Below are 16,086 nucleotides of genomic sequence, written 5' to 3'. Positions count from 1 at the left end.
TGGATAGAAAAGCAGCGTTATTCTTATCTCCATGGGGTCGCCTTTAATGTCCCTCCACGTTACACGTAGTTACATTATTTATTATTAAATCGATTATTATTTATCGCCCTTTTAAACGCGTTACTTCCTTTTAACAAGTTAATACATTTCAATCGAGATATATTACTCGAAGTATCGCAACAATATATCGTTGAATATTCTTTTTACGCAGTCTAACATATGCATAATGATCCATGAAAATATTTGAATATTTATCACGATACTCCTTTATGAATTTTATTAAAAAAAATTACAATTTCATATCTCGTAAATAAATAAGTTGATTACGAAAAAGAAGCATAACGTGCAATTTCTTCATAAAACATTTTTTTCCTTTATAAAACACATACCTTACGAGATGAACAAGTTATGCGAATCATTCTGTACAATTGTAATATCCATAACTCACCACAGTACACAATACAGAATGTAATGAATTGCTATGCATTTTAGAATTCCTTTTAAATTTTACCAATACAACAACGATACTTTATATCTCGGGAAATTCGTAACAAAATTCCAGAATATCTCGTACAAACCACACAAAGCATTCAGAATGGGTGAAGGTTAAGTAATCCATTCCGGCACTTTCACGAATCGCTATGCATCAGCGAAAGTTGACGAAGAAGTGAAGAAAACATGCAGCTTTCTTCGGCAGCGATACGTAACAAGCTAACAAAGCAAACTTCCAAGAGATTCCACGATCTCTCCCGTTGATCGTCTGTTAATTCGTGGCTGCATTCAACAGAACGGATTACAGTTTGCATATGGCCGATCTACGGCATCGATACACTCCGCGATGATTCTCGATTTATCTCGCTGAACTGTCCTTGAACGATAAAGCCGAGTCGGCCGATTCGTCTTATAGCCGAAAACCCGAAAATACGATGTAGTCACGCTAGCCCACAAGCAAATGTTGTGACAAGCTGGAGCGACCTTGTCGTCGCGTTAAAGTTAAATCCGCTCACGCGGTTCGATTTAAACATCCTATATATAAACATAGAACTGGCCCGTGATCCGTCTGTGACCCAGGTCGAACAGGTTTTCTCTTCGGCCACAACAGAACGCGGAGGATAAGAAAGAGGAAAGCGAAAAAAGGCGGAAGAGCGCCTCCAACCTGTCGATATTGTGCTAGAACCAGGGAAGTTGAATTACAACGTCGTTGGAGCAAGGTTGGCGTGTTTGTAGTTCCAGGCTAATTTTGAGAATGTGTATATCTCAACGTGATTCCTCTGAGATTTTTATTTAAAGCTTTCTTCGCGTTTCCCAACCTGGTTTCGATCTTTCGGTGCTCAAAAGTGTTTTAATGAAAATTGGATTTGCAAAATAAGGTCGGAGCGTGTGAGAATGACGAAAGTTTGGAAACGAACCCTAGTAACGTTAATTTACTAATTAATAATGTTAGTAGGCTGTACGTAAACATTTATGCAAATTGTTTACAGACGTAACAACCACTATTTTCGTTTATTAATTACTCATCGTCGGTAGAGGTTACAGGTTGAATTTTATAATTGTAGCAATTCTAAAGTCTGATTAAAACATATATTAATACCAGTAACTAATAACGTTAGTTCAATTATGTAAAACGTCCTTGCTCCCAATTCGTTATAAATCTTTTCGTTACGTTGAATTTACATTGAGCTTTATGATTTTATAACGTTTTGCTAAAATGTTACAAATGCTACAAGCTGGTAACTTGTCAAATTTCACCAATAATTTTACCTCACTCGTATGAAACGACTGTCTCCTTAACTTGTTATAAATCTTTTCAAGCTGAAATATGTCTCAATGGTTTTTGCGGTGAGAAACAAGGTCGAAGGAAGCTTGTAAGAGCGATGGGGCCTTAAATATACGATTGCCTACAGAACAAATATCGCACGACCAAGCGGAAAATCTATGTCGATATTTTGTTTACGTTAGCCAGGGCGCGCGTAACGCATAGGTATACACCGCTTGGAAATCAGGAAAGTGGAACGAGTCATTGAATTATGAGATTGGAATCGTCGTCGAGGAAGTGAATGGGGATTTGGTAACTTTCCTCCCGCGCTGCTTTCTTCTTTGCTCTCGCGGCCCTCCTGGCGACGTTAGTCATCGTTTCTGCACGGTTTCTTTAAACCGATGTCCACCGGGGATTCCGGTGAAGTATGCAGCAGGCCTTCCGTGCCAAGAACGCACTTGCGCCTCGTGTCGCCGAAGAAAATAGAAGTTCCGCGAAAGAACGACAATCTAAGATTTTGCTGCTCGTAACTCAACGCATTGGAATATTTCGAGGGACTGCGTCATGGTGGATGAAACCGACAGCTGCGCTCAAAACCATCAATTTTATTAGGGGCATAAGATAAAGAGATCTACCAAGTTCAAAAATGATCGCGTTTGATTCCTTAAGGGGTAGGTTATCAAAATTTATCTATTCAATGTTATTTGTGTAGGTATACAAATATCGATTATAAGATTAACGCGAAAAAAAGACAGATTGCATGCACACATGAAAACTAAGGAAACTAAATAAGAAATTCTTATATTGGAATGTGCAAGGAAATACTATAAAAAGAAGGAATATCTACGTTTGATAAGCAACAACACAGTGCTACGTTGCATGTTTTTCAAGTATCAAGAATCAACGTTGGACTAGTACAACGTTTCATTTGCAATCTCTTTCTCGGATAATTTAAATCATGAACTCTTGTGTACGTTTCCTAACATCGTAGTTATTAAAAAGAATTTCAAATAATTCTTTTTCTAAATTATAGAAATTTTGCTTGTGTCTGCAATTTGTTGCAGGCTTATATAAAGTATTTATTATTCTGAAACAATTTTAATATCTCGATAAAACAATATCTAAATCACTATACCTACGTTTAACGATAATATTGCATTCACCAATTTTTGCGAGTTATTTCGCTGCTCGCAGTAGTCGTTTAAAAGTTTAACCAGCGTGGCTGATGAATATTTCGTGTCGGAAGGAAAATTAGATTGGTATCTCGTTTCTAGGATAACACGCGGATTATATACGGAAGATAGATTTCCATACCTTGAAAATCGGATTAGATTTTGGTGGAAATTATTGAATTCTCAGGCTGCTCGATACTGGGGCGTAATCGAATGAAGGTCTCTGGGAAATTTCAAGCTCGATCGTGGTTTATTTTCATCGCATGAATTCGCGCTATCGAATTCGAAGGTATTATTCTTCGATGGCAAATTCTCGCATTAAGAAAAGCAATCATATCGGCGATTGTTGAATGATATCCCGTATGAAATCACGGACTACGTTTAATTTTGGTTAAAACGACGCAATTAAACGGCTATTTGAATGCGACGTTGCAGATACACCGACGAGTGAGTCGTGAAAATGAAGGGAGATATCTTCAAAGAACCCGCGAATCGACTGCACAGCATCGAGCAAATGAAAAACAATAAACCGCACAGCTGGACGCTCAAAGAACTCCCTAGGGGCGAAAATTGCGCGTCGCTTGCACCGGCCGTGGTAATTATTTCCATAAGCGTTCTAGAAAGGCTTGCACTGCAAATACAACACACCGACTGACTAAACTGGCATCTCCTTCTTCTTCCTTTTAGCTTCTTTAAATCGGAAGAATAATATGAACGCTGTCTTAAGATCCTCATAAGCCTAAGAAAAGCAGCAGACATCTTAAGAAAATCTTTACAAGGCTACGAAAGGATCAGTGGAATTTAACGTAGATACAATTCAGGAAATCGTTAAGATCGTTACCGTAAGCGTGCTAAAAAGACTTGTACAAGAAGTTACGAAACAATAATTGGTTGTAGCTGTAGCTGCTTCTTCTTTCTCTTTTCTAAATTACAGGGATAATATGGACGATGTTTTAAGAAGATTTTCATAAGACTGTTAAATCATTCGGTAAACCGTTAAAATTATTTTCACAGACATTGGAGAATCGCTTGTACTGAAAATTGCAAGACACGTCAATTAATCAAACCAAGCTCTTCTCTTTGTTTTCGTAATCGAAAGGATAATACGAAAGGCGTTTTAAGACAAACCTCGCAAGGCTATTAATAGAATGCGCCATTGAGCAAGTGTTAACGATCTGTCGCGAAAAAGTAACCCAGACGACGCGAATATTCCAAGAGCTATAAACAATTTTCCGAGTAACGTAGGAATGTCCGAAACGATCCCCTTCCAGCGAAATATCACACGTATTTATAACACTAATTTGAATGGTGCCTAGGCCAGTACTCAATTTCGAAAGATATTTCAGCGACACATGTGGTCTACGTTAAATCACAGATGCCACGCGTCGTAGACGCGTGTTTTGCACGCGACACGAACGAATTAAGATTTCCGCGAAAATTCTGGGACCATTCGATTCGTGTTCGATTCATGTACGATTCGATCAACATCGACGATGAAAAATAACCTCCTCAAATATATCGCATCGCATCAATTTCTAGGAATCATCTCGAGAACGAATCGGAACGCGTTACAGATCGAAAATTCGCGAATCGTGTCGACGAGAAGAAACATCGCAATGCTAATGATCTCCGCTTCCCTTCCTACGAAACATCCTGAGAAACAAATAATCCATCCATCACATAGTAAGACGTCATTATTCGATTCTCATGAAAAGCCGAGAACTCGTCCAAGAATCTCATACGTTTTAACGCTTTCCATAGACAACTTTTATGTGTATACTCTACGTGTCGTATAAAACATTTCGAAATTTCATTGCCACTTTAACGAGACACGACTATTACGATCATATTGGCAATATTTGGGACCAGTGGGAAGAACTCAGTACGCAAGTGGGTTAACTGGGAACAATGTTCGGGTTTATTTTCACTTATTTCACGAGTATCGCGTCGCTTTGCAATTGCAAATGGAATTGTTCGTGACGTTCGAATCGTGTGTCGAGGGATTCGTTCCCAAGCAAATGACAATCAACTCGAAGTTGTATGGGAAATTTCCGAAAGGTATCGAGGTTGAAACGATGACTTTTCTATCAGGAAAACTACGCTAGGCAATCCTTATGCGCATACATGTATAATTCACTCGACTGGAGGTAGCTTTCATGCGTATTTTGAGTTCATGTTTGTGAATGATTAATACACTCGTGCCTCCTAATATGATATTACTATAATATAGCCAATTGTTATATATTATTACTTATTATTATATATTATTCTATATATTATCTATTAATGGATTATCTATCATTAAAGAATCGAGAGATACAATAATAGTTATTCGATTTCTTTATGACATTTCATGTTCCGTTTCCAATCTATTTGAGACATGTACACATGCTCTGCGTCGCTAATTATGAAAACCATATTAAAACTCTGTACCACCAAGTATGAAAATTATTTACCTAAATATCAATACAATAATTAGCATGAATTTACGAGACAATATTTTCGAAATTTAACTAAAATTTAACTGAAATTTTCTTGAACATTTATTGGGCCCGCTTTCTGATTCGCCTTCGTTTTATTTTCGACGATGGCTTCTTACGTTCTGATTACGGGATCCTCCGTGATGTCGTGAAACTTCCGGTTTGCCGCTCTAACTCGCTGAGAAAGAATTTTAAGTGATCCGTCTTATGAAAATATTTACTCGGAAACCACGGGCTTAATTAGCCCCAAGATGTACTAGAGCGTGCTTTTGTTTGCATAGGCGACTGAGTAAGGGTATGCATTTCGTTAAAAGTTAACGAGACCCAGCCAAAAAGGATCGACCGTGAGGGTATACGAAAAATGCAAAGGTTGCTACTTTGTTCCTTAATTATTTTTAGGTCTTTCTTCTTTATACTTTCCACATTTTTTTTAAGTATTACGAAAACATTCTTCTTGCTACACGAAACGACTATGATAATTGGGAAATAAGTAAAGAAAATACACTTTAAAAATTCAACGATCAAGTACGCTTGAAAGATTGAAAATATTAAAATTGATTAACTTAGATGTTCCTGAATTTTGTCATGCCTCTTTCCCACATTACGATTTCATCAGAATCGTGATTAATTAATTAACTTTAAAGGTTGCTTTTACTCCCTATAAACTTTATAATTATCAAGAGAAGAAATGATTTCGTTATTGGTATCGCTTAAACTACACTTCCACAGTTCCAAGTGTTTCTCAATTTTCAAATTGCCTAAATTCCATTGTCAAACACCTGTATTAATCTCTGCCTAATGATTTCCGTATCTATCAATACCAGAGTACGCGTGGAAACGCAGCCAATCGAATCTAAGCACAATCGTCTCTGCTCCAAATTAGATTTCACCCCTCATACATAATCTAGCCCAACCTGGCGCCTCTACGTTCCTTCATCCACGCCCTAACGCTTGAGAATTGGATCGTTCTAAAACTCGAAGGTATTCTTGCGACGAAATTAAAAGTGCATACGGTTGCAACGGTAAATTGAAGCTAAGTAACGAATCGTGTATTCGGCTGGTGCATTTCACACAAGAATTTTCACACAAGAAGCGTTGCACGAACACAGTTGCCGGCAACGGACGCGACGTATTCGCTGATAAGGTGCTCGATGACGTGAAATTATTCATAATCGCGGCCCCGACAGCAAATCGTGAATAATGCATTCGACGCAATGGTAATTATAGCAATCGGTTGGATTGGCAACCGACTTGATGAACCAATGCATTAACGTCCATAGCATCCGCGATGCCTTCCCTTTGTCCATCGCGGTGAAAAAAAGCCGAGGACTCGTGGAGAACCGCGGAGAATTTTAAATATCCATCCTGGCAACAGCCCAAAGTTTCTGCACGAATTTATCGCGCGGCAGCACACGTATTCTCGTTATTATGTACAGGTATGGCGCTCGTAAACGACAGGAAAGAGCAGCGAAAAAATAAAAAGAAGAGGAAAGAAACACGGAAACGCGTGCATTCTGTTGTTGACCAGCCGGAATTTCCGCTATCTTCTTCATGAGGGTTCGAATTGTTTGTCGTGAAAGACTAAAACGTCGATTCAAGGCGACTTCAATGTTTAAATTGTGTTTATAGGAAAAGAAAGGAAAGTAGATTTGATATGCAGAAGCGTAGGTGTTTATTAATACGAATGTTGGTCGACTAAAAATTGGTGGCTGTCTTGAGGACTGATTATTACAGCAGCAAAAATACAAAGTTCTTTTTTAAGATTCAAAATTTCTTAGGTACTGTTTATTAACAAATTTTTGAAACCTTTCTTTCATTCTCTTTTGAATCCAAACGAAAACAGTATTTGTTCAATAGTTTCATTATATAATAGATGTTTGTAACAAAAACGCTACAAACTTTTCGAACAACCTCGTATTTAACTTCAAATGTCAAATAATAGGACAAGTTTAGCAAGATGCGATTAATTGATAACACATTCTTCGTCTGTAATCTCCGTATTAATTTAAACATTTGCCAAAACGAACGTAAAATCGATTTGAAAGAAAAGGAAATAGGAGAACTACTTTCGTCCGCAAGGTTATTTTATCACGCGACTAAGTGCTGGAATTCACCAAAAATTTAGTTTGAAAGTTCGAGTCGACGTTTGGCGCCAAAGTGGTAAGAATTTCGAGGAAATCTGACTCAGCTTGTCGACATTAGCTGGCGTTTCCCTCTCGCGATTAACGGAGTCGAAAAGCGGATTATCACGAGGAAAAGCCAACAAGCATACAAATTCATAAATTCCAATGGAATTGGTGATTCATCGAGCAGGCGACGTACCATGGTCGAATAGATTCAGACCTTGAAAAGCTCTCTGACCTACTTTTCCCTTCGCTCCTCCCCAAAAATTGAGAGAAAGAAGGAGAAAAAAAACCCGTTTTTATGTCACATAGCCTGGACAGTTCTTTTTAAGATTATAGATCCTTATCTAGTCAAGATTGGAGGGGTTGTTGCAACAAGGTTGTGCGTTCACTTTACTGTTGTTTTATAGACTATTCAGTATCTCATACGTGTACAATTTTCTCTTTTCTTTTTCTTTTTACTAATGAATCTCTTTTGTTGATAAATAAATAAACAAGGAGAAACTCCACTATTCAATGATTTGAATAAACCAAGAGAACACTAACCGATACAAAATCATATTACTATTTAGAAATGTGCTATAAATATGTAGACAAACTTTTATAGTAATAAATTTCTTCTCCTACAAATATGAAACTTTCAACCTTTCTTTCAACAAATACAATATGAGTTTAATAGCTATACCTTTGATTTCTATATAACTGCGTCAACTATATCTTTGTTTCTTATATATCTACCTTACGTGTTATTTCCACTTCTAGCTACTTTATGTTTGCCACTTTATGTCTTTCCAGCCATAAAGTGACATTACAATAAAGAAACCAACAAAAAATGTAATTATCGCTTCCAATGATCTTTATGTGCTTATTTCATTCGACAATTTAGGCTTGCTGCTTAAGACAGCTCCAATAAACACGGTTCATAACATTCATACTCTGTTTCCGTATAAATAAAATGATATTTGTGATTGCGATACATATAAAACTTCCTCCCCTTCTCCGTTTTTCTCGTGACAATTTTGTCAACCGTTGGATCGTCATTATAGGGTAAAGAAAATAAAATGATTTCAAGATAAGGATGAAATTTATAAGCAACAATGACATTATCGGCTTTCCGCCCTAAAGTACAATTTAAACCCAGCCACAGCCCTAGTTGTCGGCTTTTAATAGTTTCATACACGAAAACGAGCCGTGCCAGGTTCCTGGTGTCACATTTTCGACCTAGTCGTACACGCGTGTACAGAATCCAGGGTGTGCTTGACGAACAGCCTGACCTTGACACGAATAAACCACTGAACATGATTGATAACACAATTATTCGTAATAGTAATTTACCGAATTAAGTATATCTATGAATACCGGTATGTCATTTGTTGGCAATGAACGTGTTTTAATGGGATCTCGTGATCGTTTGAACTTTCCGCTTTCCGTAAAACCATGAAGTTTTATTATTGAACGATATATTATTTTAAACTTACACGGTGATTAAATGGACATTCCTATTACGGAGTGAAATATTTGCTGACTAAAATTAGAGGCTTAGAAGAAGAATGATAAAGAGGAACAAATGACAAAACCTTTAATTTAGGAAAACAGTAACTAGAGTTACGAAAGAATTTTCATTTTGTTAAATAATACATGGTTTCTTTCTTTGCATGACTATCTGTCATGTAACTCTACTTTTTCAGAAAACTATTCCTTTAGCAAGAAGCTAAAGTTTGTAATTAAACTGTTAATACAATATTTATACGACTATTCAATTTTTTACTATTGCAAAAATTGAGTAAAAATAAGAAGAAATAATTATTATAATTATACTGAATATTTTAACTAGCATCCCATATCTCGTTCAAAAACCAAACCTTTCCTAACAAATTAATTTTAGTATATTGAATTAGAAACATTTATCCTAAACTTATTTAAGCTATTTATGCTAGCTATTATGACTTATTTTAGCTAAAATTCATGACAAGTGATTCTCTCCTAATTTCATCATACATAATACCTAAACCTAATATTTTCAGGGATAGGAGATATTAACGCGTGGAGAAGAAAAATCCGTAGGTGGATCGTTATTCGTCTAAGGAAGTCCTTTGCGTTATAGATGCTTCATCGATCGCGCAGTCATCGTGGTTAGGAATTATTTAACGTTTTCAAGGGCTATTACTCTACGATCTGTCGGTGTTTGCGTGTAAGATATATATTGCCCTCCGATGTCGTATTCGATTACGATACAAGAAGACAGTTGAAGAGTATCGAAAAGATGGCTTGTTGGTGAATAAGGAGCGCGGAGATAGGGTGAAAGGAGGAAAAATGAGCGAAACGCGGTTGGATGTACATGCTATAGAGAGGACGTCAGATTAGAAGCCAAGGCTTGACGGGCAGCAATGCCACCGGGACAAAAGCCCACCCTGAAGGGGCTGGCATACATATTTTTTATTATATAAATTGGCGTTACAGAGGTTTCCCAAGAATTTATCGCGTTAATGCCTATTACCGCCCGCCCTTCCGTACGACAGCCGCTGCTTTTGTTAACGAGCGATGATACGCGACCTCATCGACTTACTTTGCTATCCGAATTCTTATCAAATCTCCTCGGTAAAAATGCGGAACGAATGTGGTATAAAAAAGGCAATGGTAGAAAGAGATAAAAATGGTGGATGTTTAGGTAGATAAATTCATATTTTGTAAAATAGCATTAAAGTATCTAAGCAGAGATTTGTTTCACTTACTGAACCTTACAACGAGTATTATACTTTCAATATTTCCTATATAGCGATTCTAAAAAGTATTTGCACGTATCCCACTTTTCTAATAAAACGTAGGTGAAACTTTCTTACAGTTATATGTTTCCATAAAAATATGACTTTGCATAAATATCTCCAATGTAGCGAAAAGATACAAATTAAGCGTATTAATGTTTTCAGAATTAAATAAATGGATTTTTATTTATTTCGCACTTTTTGGCAGAAGGAAGAAAATATTTTGCCGAAAGCCGCATCGTTCGGCGCAAGCCTTCCAGATCCTTTGTGCAAAGGATTAAAGACTCTTTCGAGCACTTAATCCGCACAAGCTCAGCTATGAAAGCACGTTTAGTGTTCGGTCGTATATCAACGACCGATCGTGAAGAAAATTACTTATACCTTCCACGTTACTGACACGAAATTCAACGGTATGTTTTAAAGGAAAACAACTAGAAGATAATTCATTTAATACGCGTGTTAGGAAGACTAAAAGATATTAAACAATAAAACAGGCAGTGACTGATCATAAAGTGTAATCAGTATAAAATTATCAGCATTAAAGTACGATCAAGATAATCGTGTACATCGTCTATGCTACTAAAATAGGATTTATTAATATTAATAGACTAGAACTCCATATTGCATTCTAAATAAAATTTAATAGAATTTTTCAAGGAAAAAACAAATCGTCGAACAATTTATTTTGCATTAAATTTTAGGAAGCTATTATCTTATGATAAGGCGAGGTTTATAAAGATCTCTAGATAAAATTCTGGAATTCTAATGAAGACTTCTGAGACAGCTAATCTTTCGGCAAGGCTAGTACGAGTAAACAACGAGAAGACGAAAGAAAATACGCGCTCTAGTTCGTTTTACCACGATCAATCGCACGTCTCAAAAACCTGTCGGTTTCCTCTAGCTTTGCCTTCCCTTGCAAGGACTTTAGGCATGCCTCGAGTGATATTGCCAGTGACATGCATTGTCCTAGTGTGAAACAGAACTACCCCTTTCTTCCATTTAACCGATTCCAACCCCTACTCTATCCCCTTCCATAAAACCTCGCATTCCGCCGAGATGTTTTAAATAATATTGAAAACGGAGTTCTGGCTCGATGCCTGCTCGTTCCATATCAGGTGGAGCAGTTCTAAAAACTTCGATTATATCTAGCCAGCTAGAACGACAACCCTCGAGCTGTTAACTTTATTTTAATCTTCCGCGAGAAGGGAAGTTGCGCTCCTCTTAAAAAACTTTCATTAAACTTTATACGACCACGAATATTACGAAGGAGAAGCGTACTTATTCAAGGCAAATGTTGAAAATTGATCTTTATTTTTTTATCACGCTCGTTATTCCAACATTTTCGTTTTAGTTTCTTTTCTCTCTCTCTCTCTCTCTCTCTCGATCTGATCGATACGACGAATGATAATGAAAACGGATGACAAACCGTGAAATTGGTTATCTAATTTTAATGAAAATTTTCCACTGTACAATTGCTCGCTATCGACGTCTAACCGAGATATAAATGGTACGTGATAAATTATTCGAGGCTTATGATTTTGTGTAATTGCGTCCCTGCTAAAATTCGCGATAAAGAATAAGCGATTGTATTTTCAACGTCAACGAAGACAGAACTGCAGATATCTCAATTAAAATGGATGAAATTGCTTCAAAAATATAAAAAACAATAATATTGCTTTGAAATATAATATAAAATTAATCACGAGTCAAAATAGTGTTTCTAATTCATCGAAATATGTCGATCGACGAATGTAAATATTTTCCAATTTTTCATGTGGAATTGCAGAAATTGTTACAGGAAATACAAATTACTTCAGAAGAATTCGTTAACATTGATCGGTTCGAGTGTTTTCGTCTCGTATGATGTTACCCAGGCTCACCGTGAGTATCGAACTTCCTGATGATAGTTTCGATGATCGTTGTCCTGGGCGCCACGTGACCTCGTCTAACAGGCATCGCAGGAATATTCCCAGGTACCTGGGCCGACGAGACGTTTGGCGTTCGATCGAAGGCTCGTTAAGCCTGCTTTTAATAATTAACGTGTAACACTACAGCACTGAAAAAACACTCGCAGCATGCGTACAAGCACGGTAGAAAAAAGCACAGCACGAGTTGAGCATAATGATCGTCGATGACAAAGAGAAGCACCAGCTAATATCGGCGATGTTCGTCACAATTCGTTCCCAGTGTGTAAACCCTGTTTTGTTTCCCCTAAAGAACGACTAGAGAAGAGAATGAGAAGAAAACGAAGGAGAAGATTCGTTGCTAGTCGGACGACGAATTGATGTTCTTTTCTTTTTTTGTTTCTAGACTCCTTTACGTAGATACAAAAAATGAGAGGAGATAGTAAACGAAGAAAAGTGGCCACAAAGTATAATGTCAGTTGCACTTAACGGTGACGCGTGTGCCTTTGCCTTTTACTTCGAGGAACACCCCTCTATTACGCTAAATTACTTTTGCGTCTTCCGCGAGAGTATCGTTGTTTCTTGGTGTTGTTGTTGTACAAAATTCGCATACGAAGCTGCGTGGACAGAGTCGATACGTTCGCCTTACGAGAAGGCTGGATGTCTTCGTTTGACTTCCTTTTTGGACCCAATACTCGTCTACCTAGATGTATCTAAAGATCGAAACAGGCTGTAGCAAGTGACATATGGTTCATCCTCTCAGTTGATCCAAGGACACGAGAGAAGGTCGAGCCTAAATGTCGTCTCGACGTGCGTGACACGAGGTTCCGCTGTATATACCTCTGATGTCTGCGCTGGCTCAAGACGTACAATCCACGCGAGAGAACATCTATTTATAGTTGATATAGTACGCGCCACACGAATGCTGTTCCCACGAATTCCAGAACAGGGCACCAGAAATCTGGAAAACGTCGTGTCGTTAATGATCTAAGACGATTTGGTTCTGCGTTTGTGCACGAGAATTCCCTCTTTTTCTTCACCGATGATCCACGTTTTCCCTTGGTTCCTCGAATCGCGCTAACTTTCCCTAATTAATTTTCTTTTCTAAACTTTTCTTCGTTTCTCCTTTGTTGTTTCGTTTAGCTAATTTAGAATTGCTTTCTAAGACAGCCAAAGGACAACGTGTCGCGAATACCTCGACACTACTCGGTTGTCTTTGAAGAAATTGGAAAACTGTCCGAGCAACGTTGACCCGTACGATCGCACCTTCTCGGCGGCAGATTCTCCGTTGAAAATTCGGAGAAGCTTCGACCTCGTCGGCTCGAAGTCAAACTTCTCTACATCCGGAGGAATGAACAGTAGACGTCTCGAAGAAGCGCATTGTGCGGACATTTCCACAAAGTGTTGTTGAGTGAGTATCTCGGGAAATGTTCTCTGGGTGTGCTGTGCGTCTCCACGACGATAGACGTCGATCCCACGAGTTCAGTGGTAGAACGCCATTGACGAATGCTCGAATTCCACGAACGCTGACACCTGTTCCACGATGGTTGCGGGAACGCGAAGCGGGTGAAACGAAAGAATCGCGGATATCATGGCTGTACGTGTATATGTAAGTCTAGGAAAGAAGCGAAGGGAGCGAGGATTAATCGTAAAGAGAAGGGGAAACGAACTGTCGAGATGACAACGAGAAAGGCACGTGGTGGATTTGTAGTTGCGTTTAATACGAAAATGCCAAAGCGCGGGTCTCGACTTTGATTCACTACGATCGTTGCTCGCGATTACACGTTGCAACGTAGTACACTCCCCTAAATCGAATAACTTGGTTCGTGGGGGTCAGGCGGTTGTGCATTTCAGCTCGAACTCAGGGACAGTTATTTTTATACTTCTTCTTCATTCTCCGCAACAATAAACAGGCGGATCGTACGAGTGCCTCTTACGATTTCTCACGATATTTCTCAGAATACTCATCGGCTCTTGTAACCTGTTGGCGACGGCCACTGACACTACCCACCGAAACCACTATTTGTTTCATCGATTCTCTCTAATGTACTCCTTTTGTTCGTACAAGGCAACTCGCATATTTTCGATAATTTACACACAACGTATAAAATCCAACGAATATACAAAACGAATGTCTGTGTTCGAACAACTACATTCTTCTCCTGGCCACCACGCCTTCCAGGTCCAAAATCGAAGCTCCTGCGTCACTGTGCTCTCAGCGTACTCCGGTGTATTCTAACTAAAGGAACGTTCCAAACGAGAGTAACTTCCCTTCGACAACCGGCACCGTATCCACGGGCTTGTATCGCTAAACACTGTTGCTTTCCCGCGTGCTCCCACCTTTTGAGTCGGTGCGTCTACCGGCGAAGAGGCATCTCGAGGCCGCGTGCCGAGCAAAACGCCGGAAGGAGAACGAAACAAGAGCAAAAGCTTCCCTCACGGAAGGATTTTCCGTAGTTTCGTTAGTCGCCGTCGTTCGGTCGGAACTGAAAACACGAGGAGGCACGACGGGCCGACGTCTCTCTCGGCGACGGCGACGACGACGACGACGAAGACGACGCCGGCGACGATGGTACGTTAGGGGGGTCGTACGCGGCGCCTGCGTCGTCGGACTGTCCCCACCAACGTCACTCACCACCCGATTACACCGCCCTATCATATCCCCTCGCCGAGCTAGTGATAATATTGATAAGGTCCTGCGTCTCTTTCTCCACCGTATTGTCCTCGTTCTGTTGGAATCCGGTCAGATGTACACTCAGAAAGGGATGTGCCACTGGATAATGTGGATTCTTCCGAAAGAACGGGTCAAATTGTTTCTTTGATTATTGCACTAGTTACGTAGCACTTGTGAAACTTATGAACGTTATTATTAAATGAAAACAGAGTTCTACTTCTATCTATACATTCATAAATCCCAAAGTTTTGTCTTTGGATTGTTTCATTAAAAAATTGAGAAAAGCAATTAAGAAAAGTACGGTTTTTGTGTGTACAGTAGTTTTTCTAAGAGATTCTGTATGTTAAATCCTAGTAATTACGCCCAAATATCACGCTAAAGAAAAAGATTATACAAGAACACTAGTGATACTTACAGGTGCACCATCTTTATATTTATATTATATTATATATTATATTGTACAGCAATTTTTCTAAGACATCTTGCATACTATCTTAATCTTAATAATTACTCTTAAATAATATACTAAAAGAAGAATTATAAAATTACGAAAGCAATATTTTTATGTTTGTAATAATGTTTTTGACATATCCTGTATTCTAAATCCTAACAATTACTCCCATATATTGTGCTAACGAAAAATTGAATTTGTATTCGTATATATTATATCGTGTAGTATTTCAATAATCATTTATATACATAGTTTTTAGATAAACTCAGTAATAGTCTCTCTAAACATTTCTAGATATACGTTTGTCGTGACCATTTTATTGTCCATTTTATGTACATATCTTAGTTCGTGCGCTTTGCCGGTCGATATAACTACACACATTGTCTCTTTCTGTTTAACCATCAGCAAGCTTTGATGCAGCTCACATTCAAACACGAGGATAATTATAGATCGTTCTGAACCATCGCGTTGTAACAAACTAATACACAGTTGTAACTTAAATATCTCAACGAGAAACACTTACTCTTTTCATATTATGGTGACAATCCTGGATAATTTAGCGGTGTATGGACAGCAACGTGTAAAATGTCGAGGTAACAAGCTTCTGGGCAAAGATCTCATCGTCAATGTCCATTCCACCAAACCAGCTTCTTCTTTTTTATCCTGGCACAAACAGTCGTTAACATTTATATTAAGAATCGAACTCATAATCAGTTTTATCTTTCGACTAACGCTATTTAAGAATACTCGATGAATATCGATAT

At 38.3% G+C, this 16,086-nt stretch overlaps 1 protein-coding gene across 10 annotated transcripts in view; it reads right to left on the bottom strand.

Annotated features, from left to right (window-relative positions):
- LOC132913809 (potassium voltage-gated channel subfamily H member 6) overlaps nt 1–14,737 on the bottom strand; it is a 142,060-nt gene extending 127,323 nt beyond the window's left edge. For 7 of the 10 annotated variants that reach the window (XM_060972380.1, XM_060972381.1, XM_060972385.1 and 4 more), the window contains exon 1: nt 12,174–14,736. In XM_060972380.1, the coding sequence (XP_060828363.1) occupies nt 12,174–12,249 (76 nt within the window). In that variant the 5' untranslated portion in view covers nt 12,250–14,736. Of the gene's footprint in view, nt 1–12,173 lie in introns of all 10 variants that reach the window. The other 3 variants (XM_060972388.1, XM_060972389.1, XM_060972384.1) reach the window with 2 other exon arrangements.
- Nucleotides 14,738–16,086: the final 1,349 nt, after the last annotated feature.

Source organism: Bombus pascuorum, chromosome 13, assembly GCF_905332965.1.
Source record: "Bombus pascuorum chromosome 13, iyBomPasc1.1, whole genome shotgun sequence".
Classification (NCBI taxonomy): Eukaryota; Metazoa; Arthropoda; class Insecta; order Hymenoptera; family Apidae; genus Bombus; species Bombus pascuorum.
This window is presented reverse-complemented; position numbering and strand designations above follow the sequence as displayed.